Raw genomic sequence first — 24,444 nt, forward strand, 5'->3', positions numbered from 1 at the left:
GCCCTGAGCAGGAGGGCAAAAATGAGAGAAAAAAGGGGCATTTCTAAAGAAAGCACAAGGCTGCAGGAACAGAGAGGCAGGCATATACAATGGTGGTTTTATTTGTAACACCTTCAGCTCAGGCTGCAATTATTTCAGTTTTTAAAGTTAAATCTGATCAGCAATTGAGGAAAAGAAAAAAATACCCAAATAGTCCCTGTGTGCACAAATAATGCAGCTTTGAATAATACATGGTAAGTTTATTTCATATTAACATGAACAGTAAAAAGTGGACATTTTGATAGAATTTTACTTCAGGTCCTTTTCTTTATTCCTCTATTGTGTCCTTTTTGCCAGTCTCTTGTCCCTCAAATTGTGGATATTTTGCCTCAACATCAGCCCAGGTGAGATAACCGTTGGCCAGGTCTCGGATGATGCCAGGAAGTTCAGAGATCTGCAGGAAAAGCCACAAAGACATAAGAAACACAACATCACCAAAATCAAGCTGGATATTGGGCAATTTTTACATCAGCAATAGAACAGGTACAAAGTATCTCCTGGAAGATCATTTTTGGGGAGAAAACCATTAATTAGGACACCTTAGATCAATCTGTTATCTGTTATTAGGAAGAAAATGGTCAACCAAAGCAAGGTAATGTTGTGCTACAGTTTGGGAAGGGAAAAAAAAAAAACCCAAAAGTTTTTTTTACATGCATCCAAAAGATGCTGTAAGCCACGATTCAGCTAGGCCCTACCTACTGTAAGACCAGCACCAAAGAAGCTGCAAGTTGCCTTTTCCTTGCTCCTCATAGCACACTGTCATGGTGCAAAGGATTAGCCAGAAAGGTGAAAATTTGCAGAAATTGAAACATAACAAAGTCTCATCTCTGCTGGTTGGCAGTGGGAGGTCACCCAGGTGACAGAAAGACAGAAGGGGGCCCTGAGGAACTGGCACTGCCTTTTACAGTGAGCCAAACCCCAGCCAGCTCAGCAGCCCCAGGCACTGCAGGTGCTTCTGTGGAGCTGCAACTCAGCCTCACAGGTGAGCACCATCTCCTCCTGTGCCTGGGGTGAAGGCCAGGAAGAAAAGAAATATCAGGGAGAAAAGAAAAACCTGAAAACCTCCCTAGACTGCAGATCCACAGCTCTGAGCAGAGCCAGAGCCCACCACAGGGAGGTTTTTGCTATTTCAGTCTGCACTGCAGCCACACTGGCAGAGTGTGCTTAGGGCACACACAGCTTTGGGGCAGTGGTTCATCAACTCCTGTGGTGCTGCACAGGCAACACCAGCTGCAAGGCAAACCGCAGTGTTCTGCCTCTTGGTGCCTCTGGATTACAGAGAGCCCAGCCTTTGAAAGCCAGACACAGCCCAGTCAATGCTTTAACTCAGCAGCCTTCTCTTAGAAAGAGCCACTGTGAAGAGCAGTGTGGTCAGCACAAGGCATGGCTTCCAGGTAAGATCAACACCTCTGCATGCAAGAACAAAAAAGCTTCTGCTCACTTTATCAGCTGGGCCAGCACCTTCTGTCTGACCCATATCTGTTCCTGGGGATTTCTCACAAAAGCTTAATTGCTACAGAGCTGGAGGCAGCTCCCACAAGGATTAGTGACGGATCAGAATCAGCAGGGGATGTTGTCCCCAAAGTCAAAAGGAGCATCCTTGGCTTTGCCAGCCCCTGAGCCTGGTGAGATCACACCTGGAGTGCTGTGCCCAGCTCTGGCCCCTCAGTTTGGGAAGGACCTTGGGACACTGAGCACATCCAGAGGGGGCAAGAGGGGCTGGGAACACAAACCTTGTGAGGAACCACTGAGGGAGCTGGGGGTGCTGAGCCTGGAGAAAAGGAGACTCAGGGGTGCCCCCATCACTCTCACAGCTCCTGGAAGGTGCCTGTGCTCAGCTGGGGCTGGGCTTTTTCTCCAGCAGCACTGACACAACCAGAGCACACAGTCTCAAGCTGCACCAAGGGAAATACAGGCTGGATAGCAGGGAAAAGTTTTTCACAGAAAGAGTGATAAAGTTCTGGAATGGCTGCCCGGGGCGGTGGTGGAGTCCCCATCCCTGGGTGTGTTTGACAAAGCCTGGATGTGGCACTGGGTGCCAGGGTTTGGTTGAGCTGTTGGGGCTGGGTTGGACTGGCTGATCTTGAAGGTCTCTTCCAACCTGGTCATTCTGTGAGCTGTGGGAACTCCGGGAGCTGTGTGAGGTCTGTGAATTGTGTGAGCTGTGTGAGTTTGTGAGCTCTGTGAGCTGTGTGAGCTGTGTGAGCTCCGTGAGCTGTGTGAGCTCCGTGAGCTCCGTGAGCTCTGTGAGCTCCGTGAGCTGTGTGAGCTCTGTGAGCTCCGTGAGCTCCGTGAGCTGTGTGAGTTTGTGAGCTCCGTGAGCTCCGTGAGCTCTGTGAGCTCCGTGAGCTCCGTGAGCTGTGTGAGTTTGTGAGCTCCGTGAGCTCCGTGAGCTGCGTGCTGCGCTCACCTCGGCGCGGATCTGGCGCATGGAGTCGCGGTCGCGCAGCGTGGCCGTGTGTGGGGTGCGGTTGACGGTGTCGAAGTCGATGGTGATGCCGAAGGCCACGCCGATCTCGTCCGTGCGGGCGTAGCGCCGGCCGATGGACCCTGCTGCGTCATCCACCTTGTGGGAGATCCCGGCCCTGGTCAGTGCTTCGGCTGCAGGGAACAGAGCAGGGGTTGTTACAGGACCCCAGCACAGGCTCGCCGTACCCTGATGGTTAAGTTTTAGCTTTTGTGTTTTCTATCCTGTACTGCCTTAGGGTGTGACTCTGAACTTCATATGAAGTGTTAGCAAGTTCTCCTCACAGCTCAGTCACACAAAACAATCCTTTTCCAGCCTCAGAACCAAAGACACCACTGCAGCTTCAGGCCCAAAAGGTACAAACAACAGTGAATTGAGGAGAGCAATCTGGGAGGGTGGGACTGCATAACCTGAAGCTGTAATTGGACAATTGACCCCAATATGGAAATGGACCAAAACTTAGAAAAGTGTGAAAACTCATGACCCAGCGTCCATTTTGCATCCATCTTGAGTCCATCCTGGGTAGAGCCAGGATGGTGAGGCTCTTGTGCTGCCCAAGGTGTATCCTTTAAAGGCCTTTTAATAAATCCCTACTTTATTCCTTTAACACTCTCTAGCCTCTGTTCCAGGTCAGCCTCTCTAGGCATCACCCCATGAGGCACCGCCTGTCCCAGGTGCAAGTAGCATCTCAGAGCCCCAATTTTACTCCAACAGAACATCCAGTGTTCCATTCTTTGTAGGACCACAGTGTCGAACCCAGCCTGCTCTCCCAGCTCTCCACATTGCACTACAACTCTCACTCCAAGAGCAAAGTCAAATTTTTCCTCTTGTCATCAGTGCCATGACTCTGCTTTAACACAGCAGCCTCAGTGTGCAGGGCACATCCAGAGCAGGGAGACCAAGTCCCAGGCAGAACTGGTGCTGACAGCAAAAGGCACTGTCTGACATGCAATCCCTGTTCCTACCCTCTTCTGGTCAGTTTTATGGCCCCTATCTTTGCCCATGATGCCCACTACCAGTGGGCAGTTTGACAGAATTGGTTGCAGGTTCAGCAGCTCTGGGACAGACTCAATAAATTAGGTGGCCAATAAAAGCAAAGCAAACTTTAATGACGAAACAAAAACCCCCACTGCTCCAGCTTCTCCTAAGCAATGGGAAAGATTTATTTTTGACACAAAAGGAAAAAAAGCAATGTCTTTTACACTCCAAACCAACACAGGGATGGTCATGGTGGTGGGTTTTTTGAGTATAGCTGAAGAGTTTGATGGATACCCAAAGCTTGTGGATACTCAGCTGGTTCAGGTCAACAACTCTCCCTGTGCACTCTGGAGAGCCACATGATCCCAAAGCTATTTTGAGAGCCCTCTCTTCCCAGTGCACAGCCCCATCAGCCCCAAAGTGCTTAGCACACTTACATAATTCCTTGACAAAAGGTATGAATTCCTGATTCTGGCTCAGAGGAAGAACGGAGCACTTGAACGGTGCTACAACAGCTGGGAAGCTGAAGTACTGTGGAAAAAAGGAAAAGCACAAGTCAATAAATACAAGTTTAATGGTCAGATCAGACTCTTAGGAGGTGAGAAGAAGCTCTGACTGAGGCTGGAGGCAGGGTGAGTGTTCCAAGGCCTACTCTAGGACATCAGCAGTGACATCTCACACCACTGGAGCAGGACTGGTTTTCTTCAGCCTCCATGCCCCCTTATCTCCTGACAGCTAAATGTCACCTCCCACCTGAACAGGTCTATCAGAGCCCTCCTAAAGAAATGTAACCTCATCTGAATTACAGAAAAATTAAGGGTGGAGGTGTCTTTCCAGGAGATTTAGTCTTAGGCACAGTCTAAACTAAACTGTTTGAGACTACACACACATGAAGCATATGCAGCAAAAAGGTTTTTAGAACCCTTCACAGACACCCTCAGAAAACAAAAATGTGCCAGAAGTGAGGGAAGAATAACAAGATCTTTCCTGGCAATGAGCAAGGTGTAAAAGGGACAGAAGTAATGCATGTGAGATGTACCACAATATAAAGCAGCCCAGGCTACATGGCAAGTAAATAGGTACTAGAAGGAGGGTAAATCCAATATTTTATACTTCAGGAGCAGTTTGGGATTCAAAGTCAGCTGTGTCCTAACTCTGGGTTCCTGAACCTTGTTCCCCCAGTCATAAATGTACCACATCCTGTGACACCCAGAGACACAAAGAAGCACTTTTTTAATGTTGTATTTCTTTTTTATGAACACAGTCCAGGAGCCATGAACAACGAGCAGGAAGCAGCACCAAGTTTCCAGCCAGCTTCTCATGTGCCACCAGCAATGGCACAGAGCACCACACCTGGGCACTGGCTGGAGGAAGCTCTGTCTGTAACACACACTTCCCTCTGGACCCCACTACAAAAAAGCTTCAGCTCAAGGTTTTAGGGGTGTCCAGAACCAGAGAAGGCTGAATTTCACAGGGGACTGAGCAAACAGTTAGTGCACTGTCCATCCTACTGCACAAAAGTATGATTCCAGGAAAAGCAGCAGCAAGAAAGGAAATTAAACACTGAAGATATGCCGTTCTCTGAGCAATGCAACACTGTCAAGTGTGGATGCAGAAGGAGGAATTTCTCACCTCCTTGCTAGGAATCCAGCAAGAGCCTCATGCACACATGAGCAGAATGCTCTCACGTAAAAATGAAAAGTACTCTGGTGTCACCGTGATATTTTATGAAAAATCCCTTCGCCAGGATTTCTTCTCCTGGCAAGATGAGAAGCCCCAGCTTCTCCATGTTTTGCTGCTTTGGAATGTGATTTGGAGAACTGTTTACCCAGCATGTAAATTGTTTTTAATTAATGGCCAATCACAGCCAGCTGTCTCGGATTCTCTGAGTCTGTCATGGGTTTTCATTATCACTCTTTTCTAGCCTTTCTGTATCCTTTCTCTATAGTTTAGTATAGTTTTAGTATATGATATCATATCATATCATATCTCAATCATATCAGCCTTCTGAGAACTTGGAGTCAAATTCTCATGTCTCAACTCATCCTGGAGACCTTCACAACACCACAACACCGGCAAAACCAGCAATGCCACACCCCAGCTGGGCCTTCCCATCTCTGCTGGGCATTGTGCAGTGCTCCTGCAGCCCTTTCCCTGGATGTCAGGGGAGGGCAGGTGCCTGCAGCTGGCCCAGCACTCACCGTTCTCTGCTCGTCTCCTTCCCGGATGCGGAATGTGTGCTCGAACACTGTGTACATGATCCTTCCAATGCCAAACGAGGGCTCAATGACATTTGGGATGATTTCTTCCACTGGAACACAAAATAACATACATCACCATTAAAAATGTGTTTAGACAAGAAAAAGATGTGGTTGCTGATGCTGTCCTTTTGCTCACATGTAGATGAGTACATGGAACAAAAGATCAAACATTTCTGCTCTAAATGCAAATACCTGAAATAGAGATTTGGACTTAGCTCATGTACAAGACATATTTAGGCTATAGAAAACAACTCAGGGCCCTTTCTCTGTCTTCTCTGAGGAACTAAATCCATGCATTTTGGAAAAAGTTTCCTTCTAGCCCCCTTTCCTGTATCAGGACTTACCTCTGTGGAGATGCAGTCACTGACTTATCAAAAGCCTTCTTACTCTTAAATTTAAAGGAAATGACATTTGGCATTTTTCCTATGCTGTGTTACAATATTAACAGGACAATGCTACCAATAAAGTTCATACTCAAAGTGAATCCTGATGATGATCAAACAACAAAGAATCAAATTTACCATGTAATGTTTTCTGAAATCTCTTCACAGTAACCATGTCCTTTGTTAATAGAAAAGTTTTCCCTTCAGTTTCAACAGTGAATTCTCTGCAAAGGAAAAAGAAGTCATTTAAAAGCTACAGCAATAAACAAACAAGTTTTATTTCCTTAATTGCATCACTTGGTTGACTCTGAGAGTGGAATGACAGAAGCCAGGGAAAACCCCAGAGATGAAAGAAACACGTAGCACACTCATTAAAAGAAATTTGCATTAATAATAAAATTACTACATGTACATTAAAAGCAACCATTTCCATAATCACAGTGAACTTTGCTGTGGTTAACAGCCTGAAGCAAAGTCAATTGGGAAATTTTTAGGATGAAGCCTATACACCAAAGAGAAAAAGGGAGGCACACAAAGCAGGCACTGGGCTATCAATAAATCCAGGGATATTGCTTGTAACTCATCTACTGAACCATTTCAGGGAGATTCTGGATGGACTAAGTTTCTTCTCCAATAATTTCTCTGCCCATTTTGAGTGCTACTGTTTTTTCCTACACTCTCACATTCATAGAGATGTGAAAGAAATACATTTTAGCTCAGGGGAAGAAAGAAAGATGTGTTACCATTCTGTAATGTATTCATTTATCCTACACCTTGTACCATTTCAAGCAGGAAATTAAGTTTATTTTTTTTGTTACTGCACCATTAGCTTTCCCCTAACACAGACAGCTGTTGACCTGCTTCAGCCAAATCTGACAACTGTAAAGACTTCTCATATTTTCAGTAGTTAGGAAGGCAGGTCAAAGAAAATCATACAAATTCCTGCCACAGTAAATTAAAGGCTGTAACAGCTCCTAAAGCAGCTCACTAAACACTGGAGGATAGTCAGGCAAGTTTTGCTTCTCATTTAACTATTGTGTTCCATCAGTCACAGAATTATTTTATTAAAGTTTTAAGTCAGTCCTGGTCCACTCTCAAACCAGAGTGGGGAAGCTGGTAAACTATTCCCATTTCACTGAACTCCTCTTCTGGGATGATCCTACTAAAGTCAGCAGCTCATTCCCACACAGACAAACAAATATTTATGTGCATACACCCAGAGATGTGTTGATGGGTGACCAGCAATGCCTGGTGAGAGCACTCAAACATCTCAGATGACCCACACAGCCAGCTCTCACAAGGAAACTGGTTTCAAGTGGCTCAAATAAATGCAGCAGCCCTTTGGGGCCCACATCAGGGTGTCAGAGGAAGGTACCACACACACAGAGCTCACCCTTTTTCGTTGAGCAGCTGCTCCATCTCGCTGATGTAGCACTCATCACACATGGAAAGGTATTCCATCACCACCTTGGCATCCTTCTTGTAAGCTTTGCCAATGGCTCCCTTATTTGCCTCAAACTGAACAATGTTGACTGTTCTGTGCAAGGCAGTTAAGGAGCTTGTGAGGACAGGAAGCATGGCCTGGTTCCTTCATTATGTCTAAGTTAATTGCTATACAACACAAAGACATCTCCTCCACTGCTGGACGAAGGAACTTCCCTCCAAGAGAGGAAAGGAGTAACAAATGCTCAATTCTTTCCAGGTCACTTCCCAAAGTCATGCTGGCCTGTGGTTGTAGGTTTCCCTGTTAAATATACACATGTAACTTGAAACAGAGCTGTGCAGATCTCCAAGACATCTCCCTGTCCAATCCCTTTCCACTTGAGGAGAAGCTGGTTTATTCTGAAAGGATATAGGTTCTTTGAGATGCTTCTCAGCTATGAGAGGAACTTTGGTGGCACGGGCATGGCAGGAAAGGTCATAGCAGGAACGATCAGCACAGCCAACGATCTCAATCCAACCCTGAAAAAACAAAACTGGAAGCTTTCACCAACACACTTTTTTGTCCACTTAACCATCAAATATGTTTATTCACCCTTAAGCCCTCCCTGCTCCCATGGCTGTTTTTTCTACGTAATTAGCTCTGTTACAATAAGCAGCCCTCCCTCACCAATTGCTCCCTCATTTGAGTGATTCCATTTGTTTCCAGAGGAAACAATCAGTCATCTGCCCAGTGCCTGTGTTCAGGGCCAGCTTTTCCACATGGCTTGGCAGAGCACAGCCCTGTGCCAACAGCTCAGGCTGGGGCCAGAGCACACAGCCCTATCACTCACATGCCACAGGCACACAAGGCAGCACGTCCCCATGGGACACACAGCTGGGAATCAACCACACTGGAATGGCCAAAAGCCTGGCTTAGGAGCTGCTACAACACAGATCACATGAAAGGGAAGCTCTTAATTCAGTATTTCAGCATGTATGGCAAGGAGGAATCTCAGAACATTGGTCACACTGGATTGGTGAAGCAGCAAATCCAACCTCCCTCTGGATTTCCTAACAGACAATCCCATGCAAGACAAGGCTCAGCAGCTGCTTCCCACTCACTGTCACATCAGTGTGGGATGTACAGGCAGCCAGATGCTGTGTGGTTTTCCAAGCTGGAGTGATACAGCAGGGTGTCAGGAAAAGTGTGTCAACAGAAAAAATCCCTGAGCTTGACAATTGTGGTGTTTCAGGGTATTCTAGAAGATTTTTAAAGAAATTTGGCTATTAGGGTGTTACAGCTACTTCTCCAAAAACACAGAATACAGGTTTATGTGGTTGTTCAACCTGGAGAAGAGAAGGCTCTTCCAGTGCCTAAAGGGGCTCCAGGAACTGGAGAGGGACTTTGGACAAGGACAGGGAGTGACAGCACAAGGAGGAATGGCTCTAAACTGAAAGATGGCAGGTTTAGATTAGACATTAATAAGAAATTTTTCCCTGGGAGGGTGGTGAGGCCCTGGCACAGGGTGCCCAGAGAAGCTGTGGCTGCCCCTGGATCCCTGGAAGTGTTCAAGGCCAGGCTGGATGGGACTTGGAGCAACCTGAGATAGTGGAAGGTGTCCCTACCCATGGGAGGTGGGTTGGATCTTTAAATCCCTTAATCCACACCATTGTGTGTGTTACATTTATAGAATGGATTTTAAGCTACTCAGACCCCTTCCCTTCTTACAACTGAGTGCTCCAAACATTTTTAATCAGACCTAAGTAACAAACCAAAGCATGGCTCAATCTCCCAAGGTGCTGTGCTCACTCCTGGGTTAGGCTGTTGGACACTCTGCTCTGTGAGCATTGTCCTGATGATCAGGACAAGGCTTGCAAAGTTGAATAATCTTATTTACATGGTGTAGCCCACACCATGTCCAGTTTTGGGCTGGCAGGAATGATAGGCTGTGAAGTTGTGGAGGTCAGCTATGGACATTCAGAGGAAGCCATTCCTTCAGGTCTTTTCTATATGAAGACAAATCACTCGTCTAAGCTGCAGGAGGTTTGGTTTTCTCATAATCTTCAGTTTGGTAGAATTTTACTGGCTGCTATTCCTCTAACATGCTGTAATAAAACATCACTAGTGATGAGTCTAAATCCAGCCAACAATACATGAGGGAAAAAAAGGCACTCAACAAGGCTTGAATGAAAAAGCTCTTAATGACTCAGCAGGAAGATGATAACAAATCCTTGAGGAATTTTTCTTCCAGTACCAGCTGTCTGAACTGGCAGGAGTGAACTCATTTCTCACAGCATGGAAGAGGGAAAGGAAGAGCAAGCATTCAAGCAGGAAGCAATCTGCCCTGGAATAACACCTCCAGCAAAACAAATCCTTCCCCACTGCTGTTAGAGAGGTTACAGTCTTCGGAAAGCACCAGGACTCATCTCCCTTTAACTCCAGATGAAATTTGACCAATGAAGTGTCCCCAGGCTACAGCAAAGGAGCCTGGACCTACCAAAGCAGCATGAATAGTCCAGAAACTTTGTGCAGGGAGCTGAGCTGCTCCTTGGTCCTAGATTCAGAATATTTCAACTGCACTATGTGTGCTCAGACCAGCGTGGAGCCAGACACATCTGACCCACAGCTCTAACTTAAAAAAGCCAGAAATAAACCAGATCTGACAGGGGTTCCCCTTGCTGTTTGCACTTTTCCCGCTTACATAGGAGGTTTTGGACTCTGCATCCCAGCAGTCACAGGCATAATGAGCCATCTCATTCTCCATGTGCTGTCGGAAGCGCAGCTTCTCCGGGGATACGCCGACCTTGGTGAGGAAGAGGTAGATTCTGCCGATGAAGTAACCGAGGACAGAGTTATTGATCACACCCTGCAGGGAGAAAAAGCAAGAAGAAAACACCCATGTGAATTCCTAAGGAAGCAAAGTCATGATTTGTTGAACTTCTGTAGGCAACCTGACATGTTACAGATAGAACTTGTGGTTGAGTTCTGTCTCTCCTGAAGCTGTTCCATCTCTTCAAATTCACCTTGTGGCACTGGCAGCATCTCCATCTGATCAAACAGTGAGTTACTGTCACTCCAGGACTGATCACCCACTGGCTTTGAGGATCACCTACTTGTAAATACCCCACTGTATGCAGCAGCGCAGTCACTGGCATTACAACAGCTGCACCCTGCAGTTCACAGCTGCAATACAACAGAGGGGTGGTGTTCTTTTTATTTTTTGGGGATTTTTTGCTTTGTTTATGTTTTTTTAAGGCAGTGTTTTGGTGTTTTTTCAGGGTTTTTTTACATGTGGGGGTTGGAGGAAATGGGGTGGAGGAGGTTGGTAAATCAACTCATTCATAATTAGATTAATCAGGCAGTGATTCACCTAATTAGCAAGCCACGTACTCAGGGGGATCAGCAGCTGAATATGAGATTCCCAAATACTGTTTGTATTAATATTCCTTACTGCCCCTCTTCACTAGCTAAGTGTGAAGTTTAGCTTCCAGCCCCTATCCCAGCACCACCTGCACTCTTCTGGTAGCAAGAGCCAGGCCTAGATCTCAGTCTCACTGATTCACTCAAGAGAAACTACTCATAAATCTGGGAGCAAACCCCAGCTGGCACCAACACAACACAAACTTTGTGTAGGCCCAGTGACCCATGCCTTCAGTCCTGGATTCAGAATATTCCAACTGCACTACAGGAGTTCAGACCAACACAGGACTGGACAGACCCATCAGTCAGAGCCCTAATTTTATAAAGCCAGTTTGTAACTTAGCCCTGAGAGGAACACTGCAGGGAGCAAGCTGGGTGTGGCTGCAGGAGGAGGGTTACCTGCTGGACAGCGTCTCCCAGGCGCATGACGTGCGCAGACTGCCCGCTGACCTGGGCCTTGGCCGAGTACAGGAGGATGTTGAGATCTGCCACGTTCTGAAACTTGGGGTGGTTTTTCTCACTGGGGTCCACAAAGTGCTCAATTTCTGCCATGGTGAATTCCCTAGTGAAAACAAACACACACACATTAAATATTTTATGCATTAGATCCTAATAAACCATTGTGCTTCAGCCTCTCACAGCAAGCCAGTAATTTAAAATCCTACGCAGACCCAGACAAGAGAATGGGCAGACTGGAACACAAACCAGTCTCATCATTGGATTTTGTTTCATCTTCCAACTCCTAACAAAACTTTCTACAGATTCATCTAGAGCTCTCCAGGCCGTGGTTAACCCCACTGTGAATCAGAGCAGAGAACACCACCTTTGGAAGTACTTCCAGAAGTTCTCTAGAGTTTTTCCAGACTGCTGTGATGCCCATATTAGAAGCAGTTGTTCCTCACAGGGTCTGCTGATTAAATCAGTAGCTTTAACTCATGTCATAGGTGCCAAAAATAACCAGGTGAGGTGGTAATTTCCTGAAGATAATGATACTGCTGCATGCAGCAATGGCATGAATTCTGTTTCAAGAACTTGTCTTTAATATATCTTTACTCAGAGATTGATTCTGAGCCTTCTTGCTTGAAATCACTTTCCACTGAATTAGCTCGTTATCAACAACCTTTAAAAAAGCTCCAGGTAATCATTAACTGTAAATCACAGCCATCAGGGTGTAATTTGCTGTGATTGCATAATAACAGTCTCCAATAAATGTGCCACAAGCATATCATTTATATTTGACTGAAGATGATTTCAATGAGAGAAGTTCTCATTTCCAGATGAGCTAAACAGAACAGGAGGACTGAGGAAATTCCTGAGTTCCCTCTGTGCTAAGGATGCCACGGCCTCTCAGTGACATTTATGGCACCACAAAATAATCAATTACCAAGTTTATAACATGTACTGCCAGTGCATGGGAGCCCTTGTTCCAAATTATATGGAAGAGACTTCCAATTAGGATAGATCAGTTTAAATACAGAGATTATCCCGAGTGAAAGGCAATAATCACTTTTATCCAGAGACAGAACTGCAAGTAATTCCCAATAACCCTCAACTTTCCAGCTTGATTGATCTTGCAACACAAACACTGGTCCTAAGTCAGGTTATCTCCCAACTTCCTCTTTGCAGCAAGCTGTAGAACTGCAGAATCTGCAGGACTGAGACAAGGAAATATTGCTGCAAGGTCAAGCACATTTTGATTTCAGTTGCTAAGCAAATTGCACAAACATAATTAAATAAGCAAAGCCCTGTAGAGAACACAGCTCCCTTGGACACGATTCTTTTAGACTATGATGGAAGCCAAATTCTGTCAGTGAAACTGAGTCTATCTCTAATACAACAACGATTTCAGAGATTCTGCTTCCCACAAGCCAGTCTTAGAATTCTGTACTTAAAACCTAAACTGTGAATTCATCTGTAGAGCCTGAGGCTCAGAGGCACAAAAACAAGATTGCTGTGGGAGAAAGCACTGAAGTGAAATAATGCTGCACAAACCCTGGACCCAAAGGAAGATGCTCCCTGCTCCCAGGTGCCCTCCTGCTGAAAGAGGAAGTTGGCAGTACCTCACTCTGATAAGGCCGGAGCGGGGTGAGATTTCATTCCTGAAGGAATTTCCAATCTGGGCAGCAGCAAAAGGCAATTTGCCTTGGTTAAACTCCAGCAGACGTTTGAAGTTGAGGAATATTCCCTGTGCAGTTTCTGGCCTCAGATAGCTGAAAAGAGATGGGGGAGAGGAAAAATCAGGAAGATTTAAGGGTGGGGAAAGTCACAGTTGTTACAAAACTCACAGGTGAAAGTTTTTCTCTTGAGACTTTTAATTCCAGACAAAAAAAAAAACCCAATTAAGCAAAAGACTGAGGGGGAAAAACTTCACCTCCTTCCTCAAACAGGTATCCTGAAGTAGGTTTTCTGCAGCCATGAAGTCACTGACAATTGGAGACCAGCATTAACTTTATGAAAACTACTCCAACCAGCAAGGGCACAGCTGGGATCTGTATTTTGGGTGCTTTAAGTATTTTCATGATTCTCCAACAGCCTCTTGTTTCTCCTGCCTTTCCCCAAGACTCCAAGGAATCCTAACCTGCGACAGGAGGCTGGGACTGAGAGGCAGGAGAAGGCTATTCCAGAGATTTCATTTCTCATCCAAATCATCTCTAAAGCAAGGAGAATGTGAGCAGAACAAAATTAGCACCTACCCAGGCATATTTCCTCCAGGCCCAATGGAGGTCTTGAACATCAGATTAAAAGAAACAGGAGGGGACAGGTCATTCCCAGTGACAGGGGACTTCACATTGTAGTTCACAAAGAGATCTGCAAGCTCTTGCTGGCCATAATTGTCCAACTAAAACCAAAACACAAGAGAATTATTTAATTACTAGACAAGATAACAGGAATGAATGTCCTCTTTATCTTTTACTGAGCGTGATCTACAGCTCTGAATCACCTGCCCAAAATATTCCCTTCTAACCTAAATTTTCAAGCAAGCTGAAGTTTGAACCAGTGATAGAAGAATACACTTTGCACATTTGCAAACCCATTTTAGTAATAGGTCTGGGATTTAGTCATACCACAGGAGGTCTGAGCTTAAGAGTGGGTGTAAAGCACAAGAAAAGTCATTGGGACTGCACCACCACCCACCAGAACAGACTCTTTCGAACAGATTCAGCTAAAACATGAGGAGCTCTGTGTTGGGGGCAAAAATAATACAGCAATGAGACAGAAGAAAGCTAAAATTTCTGCAGAGCTTTGTCTGCATTCACTTCTTTTTCTTCTGCTGCTTGAAACACAATATTCAAGCTATGCATTAGATGCCCTTTCAGATCTGTTTTGCATTTCTAGTTATCATGATTTTTCATATATCAGGAAAACAAATCCAAACACAGGATATAAAAATACTTTATTAATAGAGAGATTTCCCTAAAGGATGGTAGAAGTTCAGTGTTGTAGTGTGGAAAACCTAATGACAGCTGCTCAGTGATGCAAAACACTGACAAAAAAAGTTTCTCTTTCTGGAAGGAAACATTCATTCAATGCATGGCTTTGGAAGCATTTACCCTAAAAGTCATGAGAACAAAATTAAAAACAAAGAAAAACAAAAAAATAAAGGCAAATGTTTGTACAGTTGTTCAGGAATGTCAGACTGAACACCAACTATTCTCATAGTAAACACAGGAAAAATCTTTGTGGGGTGCCAGAGACAGAGGAACTAATCTCCAGTGCTTCAAAGCACTGAGACAATTTCAGAACAAAGCAAATCAGTGCTGAGCTGACTCAAAAAAACCCTGACAAAACTTGTGATCCATCTCTGTTCCTTTGTATGACAATCCCACAGAAGGGACTGACAAATGTAAAAGCCTTTTGCCAGGGAATCAAGTGAAACAGAGCCGACCAACTCCAAGACTGAGCTTCAGCCCTACCAACCCAACACTCAAGAGATTCATTAATATAACAGCAGCAACTCCCCAAAACAGCGAGGGAGATGAGATTCACCAGCAAGCTCAAACTATTTATTAACAAGTCAATTGTCTGTATTTGAGGGGATCTCTGGGGTAAAGGCTTCTGAGCATCTTCAGGAACAGAAAAGGGCCACTGCCTCTGGACTCTATCACACACCCCTGTCCCTGAAGCAGCCACCTCCCTGTGCAGCACCCACCTGTGTTAGAACATTTTCCATTTCTGCCTTTTTCTCTGCTGTGCACTTCTTGTCAGACATCAGTTTCTGCAGGTGAGCTGTAAGAAAAGTTGAGATTAGATTGCAACTCCATCACTGACCCCAGTATGAAACAACTCAGGAGGATCCCCCAGCATGAGTTAAGTGATGTCCACAACTTGTCCTGACAGTGTTCACCAGGGTAATTCCAGTCATGTCCTCAGGGCAATGGTGACCCACAGTTCACTGTACTGGAGAGCCACAGGGAAAACAACACATTCTTATCCAGTTCCTTTCCAATTTTATGTCTCCAAACCCAAGCAGTCCTTTGTAGTCCTTTTCTTGCTTTATACTATACAGACTAGAAATTAAATCTAGTCTGATCCTAAGCAGCAAGGCTGATTTTACTCTCAGAGGCAGGTACAGAGCTGGTACAGAGGAGCTGGACTGCATTCCACGTTACAGCACAACATCCTCCCTGACACACAAAGGCACGCAGTGATGCCAAGACTTCCCACTCTTGTTTGAAAAAAGCAATTTGACTTTTTAGTCAGTAACAGCTCAGTTTGGCAGTAACAGCAGGTGACTGTTCACAGGGAGGGGCTGCACAACACAGGAACACACTTGTTTGATGAGGCTGCTCAGCAAAGGAGGCAGGGGTTGGATGGGCTTCTTTTGAGGATTTTTTTTTTGACAAATGAAGTTCTTAATGAATATCATGAAAACTACTTTAATGCCAATATAGATTGTTCTGCATACTTGACTTTAAAGAAAAAGGCTCAAAAGCCAGAGAGCACCACTCACTGAAGCAGAGTGGAACAATCTTTCCATTCACAGTGGAGTTGTACCTGAGAAAGTTTTCAAACAGGCTTCTTATTCCTGAGATTCCTTCCTGTGACTTTCTTGGTTTGTTTTTCCAAACAAATTTTACTAACCAGGAAGAAGTGTGAGGACTTTGCAAATCAAAGAAATGCCAAAGTCTATTTCTAAGGTACACATGAAAGTCATTCACTGCCATGTAATTGACCTCTCACAGGTAAAACATACTCTGACCCCTCACAGCATCAATAAATTGTTTTTCAGTACTTAAAAAAAGCAACTGAAATTCAAGAAAACTAAGACCAGAATGCACTGGAGTACAAGAATCTTGTTATATGGGAATCCTTGGCTTAGACAACACAGTAATCTTTCATAGCCTGATGACACTGGGTTTTATAAAAAGGGACACAACTGTGTTTTCACCAGAGATCCTGAACCTCACTTAAGACACTAGCAGAACATATGGGATTTTTGGTATGGTATGATTAATTACTGCAATCACAAGTATGCAAGACTGGCCACGGCAGCAGGCTTTTCTTGAGAAAGATTCTCTTTTCCAGTGCTTGTACCACTGCAAGAAATCCCCAGGCCCACCCAGCTTGGAACAAAATCAAACCTTTTAAGAGATGATCAGCACGAAAACACTCCCCATTTTTCACATCTTTCACCATGAAGTCAGCAAACTTGTCCACATGGCCAGAAGTCCTAGAAGAGATGACACAAAACAAGGAATGTGACAGGTGCCACCAGACAGCCCCAGGTCTGTGTGACCCCAGTGGACAGACCTTTATCAAAGTGAAATCCTTCAAAAATTGCAGGCTCACTCCTGCTTCAGATTAGAGTCATGTTAAGCAGCATCACACCTCAGAAAATATGATCTGTGGAAAGTATCAATAATCTAAATATTAAAATGTGTCACAAAGATGACACTTAATGCCTTCAGGAACTACATCATGATCAAAACTAGACAGAGCTGCAGTACTGAGGAGTAACCAGTAATTCAGGTGAAGATATTCCCAGTATTTTATATCTCATCTGCATGAAAGTTTCTGCCCTTTTCCTTGTCTTCTTAATCTTTTAGAAAAAGGAATAATGACAATTTCTTACCTAATGGGACTGCTAGGAAGCTTTGAACTCCCAAATATGAATGCCACTGCTTTCCCTGATTTACAACAGCAGCTTATCACACTGACCTGTGCACTGGAACCTAATTATGGTATGAAACTGGGTGACCCAGACTCAAGATCCCTGTGGATAATTTTACAGAACTCTGTAAAAAGCACCTGTGACCAGAAATTACATGATGCAGGTAGGAAAAAAAACCAACAAAAAAAGACCCATATTTACTTTAGAACTGGCTCAGGTGTGAGCATGGTGCAGTCAATCTCCAGGATTTGCTCTTCCTGAATAAAGTGATGTCTCCATGCTTGGATGATGTTGTTCTTCAAAGCACACCCAACAGGCCCAAAGTCATACAGACCACTGACTCCTGCAAAGAGGAAAAGGTAAGAGAGAAGTGTGAGATTATACAAAGCTGCACTGTTTGGAGGAGATGTCTTCCCTTCTCAGCATTTCCATCAGCTGGTTTCATTTTATGAGCATGGAGCACAGTTCAGCTGCAAAACACTGAGGCATCAGATAGTGACAGAAACTAAAACTGATAAACTCCTGCAACCAACAACTCTAAAAACCACATCCCCTCCACCAATGGATTCTGTTTTGTGGAAAGTTTTGTGGGAGCAGTCTGTGTGAAAGAGGAATCTGAATACAGAAAAAGTGATCATGCATGAGCTGAAGCAGTGTTACTGTCAGTAATAAATAACACATATCTGCAAATCACCAATGTAACTGCAAATATTAAAAAAAAAAAAAAAAACAATAAAACAACTCAGAGTGTTTAATTTAGTATCTAAGCTGAAAGAGCAGTAACCACAGAGGCACTGTGCTGCCTCCTGAGATGCCCATATCAGCCATCTGAAGAGGTTTACAGGCACATTTATTCTGTGCCATAAAATTCATTGGCAAAGTTCACTGAGGGAACAGGCTCCAAAGTTCACAGTGGGTTTGAGTATTTTTGGTCTCCTTTTGGGCCATTCACTTAAAAGCTGGACTCCATGATCCTTGTGGGTCCCTTCCAGCTCAGAATATTCTGTGATTAATTTGCCAAGAGAAGCTCAGGAAGAGATGAATGATTATAAATAAGTTGATGATCTCCTTAAGCCCCAAACACCCTATCCTCAGCAAAGAAGCCATCTTCTACCAATCCTCAGGACATGCATCCTCAAGTCCACTCACTTCCATTCAGAGAGCACAAAACGAAAATTGAGCCCCATCCCAACCCAAACACTTCAGGAAGGGGGAATTTTTGAAAGGTTTACAGACTCAAGCAGGAAAGTTTAAAGCAAACTTTATTTAAAAATCTTGTATGCCACATTAATATAGCATTGCTAGAGTGCAGCCTTTCAACCAGCTAGCAAGACCAGAAAATTAGTCTAAAGGGATTAAAATGTACATTTCTTCAAACCCATACCTCCATAAATAGAAAAGGCTTGGTCATAGAAAAACCTCCTTTTGAGAGTGTCTTCCATCTTAACTCTGTCCACGATGTCATCTTTGGGCTGTAAGGCCAGTTCCTGTAAGTCAGGCAAAACAAAACCAGTTAATAGCTCCTGATTCTGGAAGGAGGAGAAATCCTCTTCACTCACCACTGTGAGTCAAAAGCCTGCAAAGACCACTTTGAAGAAAAGGTATCCTGTCAACATCCTCATTTTCCAAAGAGGAAATCTTCCCACTGAGATTCAAGTGCTCAATTATGAACATCTTTGTCTGAATGCAGCATCATTTCAGACACTTGAGGTGGACTCACAACCTAACTTTCCCTGAGTGAGTTATCCTCAGCTTTCTTCACAATCACTGCAAAAAAATGCCAATTTCCAGTTCTGACCTTCTTCCCTCTCCTGACTATGAAAAGACCTTTAAGTGACCATCTCAGACTGCACACACCCAACTCTTGGCATACATAAACCTTTCAGTAAGGTGTTCCTCACATGAAAGAATTTTGTCTATGAAGATTACAAGCACCAGCATCCTCATGTTCTGCCAAATGGATGATTTTAGGTATTTGTGCATGGAAAATCTATTTGTAAAATTTTTTTCAGCACTCAGAAAACATGAGTGCCTTAATGCCCCGACAAGATACTGTGACAATGTTTAAGAGCAGACCCACTACTTTATCTGAAAATCTGTGATTTTTGCAATCTAATCCATTAGTGAGGTCAACAGACTTCAAAGATTTCCCTCAAGGCAGCTGTTTTGATCATTAAGGCAGAGTTAAGCCCAGAAGTGCAATAAATTCAGATCCCCTTAAGTGTCTCAGACTATCACTTGGAAAAGCCTTTGAGTAACAAAAAGTATTGTGTGTCCATGTATTTAAAATTTCCCCTTTTCTATCCTCTATAATGACGAATAAATGTGGTCTAATTTTAAAAGCACTGTACTCTGTGTACTCAGCTGCTCCACCCTGCTCAAAGCTTCAAATTCAGAGCTGCTCTGACATCTTCAAGTAGGAACCACAGGCCTTGAAAACCACCACTGCTGCCTTCCCCCAAAGGTGGAAGGGACTGTGAACCTTGCTGGGAACAGCATCAGGAGAGACACTCCCCGTACTGGAGTGCTGCACTCCCAATGGCAGATGCTGCATTTGCAAGGTCAGCCTTGCACTGACAGCCCACACAAATTGTGTAAGTGCTAAGAAACCTCCCCACTGCATCCTACAGGCACCCTTCAACACAGAGGTGGGGCTCACAGGGACACCAGGACCCCTCACCTGCCTGGTGACATTCCCCCAAGCTTCTGAGGGTTGGTACACAAAACTGGGAAAACATTTACATAGTATTTCCTGCAGGATGACCTAGTTATCAATGCAGGTTTCATGCAATGGTTTCAAAGCCCAGTCCCTATGCTGAATACTCAGTAATGACATTTTCTTGGGTTCAGTGTATGTAAACAGGCAGCCACAAGGCCAGACCTGGCAGAGAGCAGCACCTGTTCATCCCATGTGACCCTGTAGGACAAACAGGGTCAATGGGTTTCAGTTCAGGTGAACTCACATTCTCACAGTCAGGCAGCTGGAAGAAGTGGTCTATTTACTCATTAATTCATTTATTTTTAAGAGTATCACCCAGGCACAACTACAATCATGTTTACATGAGATAGAAATAACAGGGGTGAATCTGCACAAGTGACTGTTTTTGAGCTTCAGGAGTTTCTTTTTGTTGTTTCAGTGTGGGAAGGGGAGGTGAGCTCACAGGATAAGAAATGTATTTTACTTCTTTATGGATCTAAAGACAACAAACTTCAAGTTTCATCATTTAATTTCCACTAAGACGTCAGAGATTGGCTGCATTGAAAACAGGGGATACAATTTCACCTCCAAGGTTGAGAATAACTACAGGTTATTTGAAACATCTACAAAAACTTTGTTACTGTAGCAAAATGGGTGGTTTCTAAAGAAACACATTCTAAGACAGGGAATTTCAATGCACAAAGAATCTGAAAATTCAGCACAGTGAACAGCATGTGCTCTCACTCTGCACACAAAAAATCTATATTCCAAACAAAGATTAGTGAATATACACTCAATTTCAGCTTTGATTACTGGGCAACCTGCACTCATATGTATTTGTTCCCACACTGATTTAATGCTAACAGAAATTAGTGTAACAGGTGAAGAATGATGACACTAGCTGGAAACCTGTAAAAACTATTTCAGAAGTGACTCAGTCTAGGACTGAATCTAGGACTGAATGTGGACTGTTTAGACCAAACCTCCAAAAAAGAATGAAGAAGAGATTTCAAGGCTTTTTAGACAAAACTGTGGAGCTCAGAATTTAATTTCCGGACTCACCTTTGCTTCTAGAACCCTCTTCCGAGCTTTGAGCTCTGCTACAGCTCTGTCTATGTCCACCTGGGGAGCTTTCTCTTCCTTCAGCTTCCTCACCAGCTCTCCCTGGGGGAAAAAGAACATTATAGACTCATTATTTGCCACAGATGAGATCTCTCTCTGTTCCAGCTCCTCTGGCAATCCAAAAGGAGATTTCTGTCCAGCCTGCACACAGGTGCCCAGAGGTTGCAAGTGAGAAACACACTTTTAAGAGTTAGCAGACTCTTTTAGTCTAAATACTTTTAAAAGTTAGGAGAGTAGACTTCATTAGGGAAATCCAACCACCCCACACAACTGTTAAATCACAGACCTGCTATTCAATCTCCATGTGGAATTATATTCCTCTATGTAGATCACAAATTCCTGGTTTCTCGCTTTGAGGATGCACTAAGTGGATTCTCAGATGGTGAACACAGGCTTTGTGCTCTCCATCTCCTTCCTTCCACCCCCTCCCTTTTCTTCAAAGCCTATGACCATTTCAGACTTCTTTTCCTCTGTTCTACCTATCAAAACTGGCCAGTAAGGACACAAATTTTCAGAAGAAAGTCTCACAGAAGACAGATATTTGCAGCCCAATGTCTAAGCAAAGAAAACGTTGCATTTTGAGTGAAAATTGTCATTATTTTTAAAACCTGCTCTTTAACAACAAAGTCAACAACAAAATAAAAATACCCTTTAAAAAAAATCCCCAAAGCCTAAATATTTCAGCAAATATTCAGGCTTACAGTCAAGACCTCCTGTAAGCCCACTGCAGCAAAACCCTCCAGTGGGCTTACAGGAGGTCTTGACCTGACTCAAACCACCACCACCTTGTTACAATTCCACAGAGGTCTCTCTGCCCTGTGGGGATAATTCTCCCCTTTCAGCCCAGGGAAATCTCAATCCCTACACACCCAAAAGGGCTCTTTTATGAACATGATCCTCAGCTGTCAAGCCCAGCTTGCTCCTGGAGATAAATGAACTAAAAGTCTTCCTTTGACTCCACTCTTCTTCACCAAAACCAAGATCTAGCTTGAATTACTGAGAAGGACAAAAGTGCTGGAGGAAAAAGCACAGAGATATCAAAGCTGCCCCAAGTGGGATGTTCTAAAAATGGGATACTCCAAGTTCAGCATTCTTGCACCTTGCATATCTTGAGGAAAAAAAAAGAAAAAAACCCACAATCCACAGATCCACAGAGATTACAACATTTTCACAATACCAACTTTTCTTCCTAAATTCTGAACTTTCCTGGCAAAAACATTACAGGTAACTGAGAAAGCAAAGAGAAGAGAATAAACAGATTGCTATTCTGTAATCAGATTAGAAAAGATAAAAGGGCTCCAGAGACTGAGGGGTTCAAAAGTGCATTTTATTAATAAAAGGATGTCTCCAAGGACTGCATTAAAACACACACAATGAGAAGAAGGAAAAATAAGAATCCTGTCAGGATTAACCCCATCAGCTACCCGAACAGAACAAATCTGCTGTTTCCTTCCTGTTAACTACTTAAACAAAAACGTGAAAGTTTCACTCTGGGGCTGAGGACTGCAACTGCCATTCCAGGGTAACGTGGCAGAGGGAGGGATCTGATCTGGTGTTTTTCTCTTTTAAAGAAGTGAGTCCAAATTGCCTTTGTTGAGCCGGGGGGGTCGGCAGCAGCATCAAGGCAGCAGCAAAGCAGCTCCTGCTGACTCAACAGAGCCCTCACCCTGCTCACTGTTGAGCATCCAAAAGCAGCACACAGCAACTCTTTGTCTTGACCTATAAGTAAGAGTGCTCAGACATACGCAAGGAGAAGGAAAAAAAAAAAACCCAAACAAACACAACTGAAGCAAATAATTATGCCTGCTGACAGGACTCAATCTAATTAAAGCTCCGATCTCCAGCCCTGCCCAAGAGGAGGAGTGCACAGCAGCACTCGATGTGGCAAATTTTGCTGCAGCTTTGTCCCACAGACCAGCAAAGCAGGGAGGGATCCACCCCTGGATCACGGCGGCTTATTGCATCAGGCACTGCTGCAGGAAGATAGGCTGCTCCCTCTCCATAGGCTGAGTCCCTTAGGTTTAATTAAACCACTTCTGGAGCTGCCAGACACAGACTCCTGCATCCAGAGGCATCAACCACCCCGATCTTTGTTATCCCCTCTTTCTCCTCCTGTGCAAATATCTCCGGGAATTACTACAGCCAGTTGTACAGCACAATATGTGTGGCCCCAGCTGGACTATTGTTTATTTTTCCCTTGGTGCCCCACACCCCAGTTTCAACCCCTAAAAAGAAGGGGTGCCTTGGTATTCACAGGCAAATGACAGCACCCAGGATTTTAAACTAAATAAATTGGCTGGTTCTAGAGATCATTGCTTTATTTACACGCAGCTCTCTTGCCAAGGCATTATGCTGTACAGTGATTCATAATAAAAACTCACTGAAGTGCTGGCATAATTAGAGGGCCATAAATCCACTCATTTAATGGGGAAACACACGCACAAATCTGCAAATACAAGGGACACACGCATAGCTCTGTATGCAGCTCAGGAGAATAATATGGATTCAGCCACCTAAAGGAGGCACATCGGGGACACACAGGCACAGGTCTGGCAGGTGGTGAAGAGAGGAGAAGGAATTCCATAAGGTCCATCACCGTACACAGCCAGAGTGCCATGGTTTATTTAGGAAACGAAAAGACAACTAAACCCTTCTCAGGTAAGAAGAATGACAAAGGTAAAAGGAGGGAGGTGGGAAAACAACGCGATGCAGCCCCAGCTAAAAGGACACATCACCCACCTAGATTAATCAGAATGATGAAATGGAAAATATGCAAAGGAATTACCATCCCTTACTGCATCAGGCAAATATGTAATTCCAAATGAACGTCATTTACCTCCGTGACCCGGCACAAACTCAGCTCTAAGGGGACATCACGGCGTGACCCCGAAGGGACGAGGGGGCTGTTTTACACGGGAGACACGAGGAGGGGCCTAAGGCAGGGCACAGCGAGGGCCAGCCCGGGCACAGCCAGCCCGGGAGGGGACACCCAGGTAGGCTGAGGCACAGACCCAGCCCTGCCAGGCAGCTCCGGCACCGCGGCGAGGGCACAGAACCATGAGGGGAAACCCACACGCGGTACCCTCCCTGTGCCCGAGGGAGCACCCCGCACCCGCGGAGCAGCGCTGGGCAGGGACCCCGGGGACACCCATGGGGACACCTACAGGGACACCCTTGGGATACCTATAGGGACAGCCATGGGGCCCCTCCAGGCCGCGCAGTGCCCGGAGCCGGAGCCGCCGCAGCGCCCCGGGGGGATGCGCCAAGACCCCTCCGTAGGACGGGCAACCCCTGGGGGGGCCGGGGGCACCTCCCACAGCCCGCCCGACCCCCGGGCGACACCCCCGAGCCCCTCCGGCGGGGCGCGGGCCGGGCCGCGTTACCTGCTGCCGCACCGCGTTCCGGAGCGGCGCCAGCAGCGCCTCGGCCTGCGGGCCGTCCATGGCGGGGGGGGCGGCGGCGGAGCGGAGCGGGCGGGCGAGGCGGCGCAGCAGGGCGGGCAGGACGCTACGGGGAAGCGGCATGAGGAGGAGGAGGAGGA

General features: G+C 45.0%; 1 protein-coding gene across 1 annotated transcript; it reads right to left on the reverse strand.

Annotated features, from left to right (window-relative positions):
- Positions 1 to 218: 218 nt before the first annotated feature.
- On the reverse strand, positions 219 to 24,444 carry GARS1 (glycyl-tRNA synthetase 1). The gene is made up of 17 exons (XM_059838740.1): positions 24,287 to 24,444; positions 20,844 to 20,945; positions 18,468 to 18,570; positions 17,285 to 17,426; positions 16,554 to 16,642; positions 15,122 to 15,198; positions 13,665 to 13,810; positions 13,032 to 13,181; positions 11,371 to 11,533; positions 10,253 to 10,417; positions 7,978 to 8,090; positions 7,522 to 7,662; positions 6,267 to 6,352; positions 5,686 to 5,795; positions 3,922 to 4,015; positions 2,450 to 2,640; positions 219 to 433 (listed from the first exon to the last, which is right to left on the reverse strand). The coding sequence occupies exons 1-17, from the start codon at positions 24,425 to 24,427 to the stop codon at positions 308 to 310; spliced, it is 2,139 nt and encodes a 712-aa protein (XP_059694723.1). The 5' UTR covers positions 24,428 to 24,444; the 3' UTR covers positions 219 to 307.

Source organism: Haemorhous mexicanus, chromosome 1, assembly GCF_027477595.1.
Source record: "Haemorhous mexicanus isolate bHaeMex1 chromosome 1, bHaeMex1.pri, whole genome shotgun sequence".
Taxonomy (NCBI): Eukaryota; Metazoa; Chordata; class Aves; order Passeriformes; family Fringillidae; genus Haemorhous; species Haemorhous mexicanus.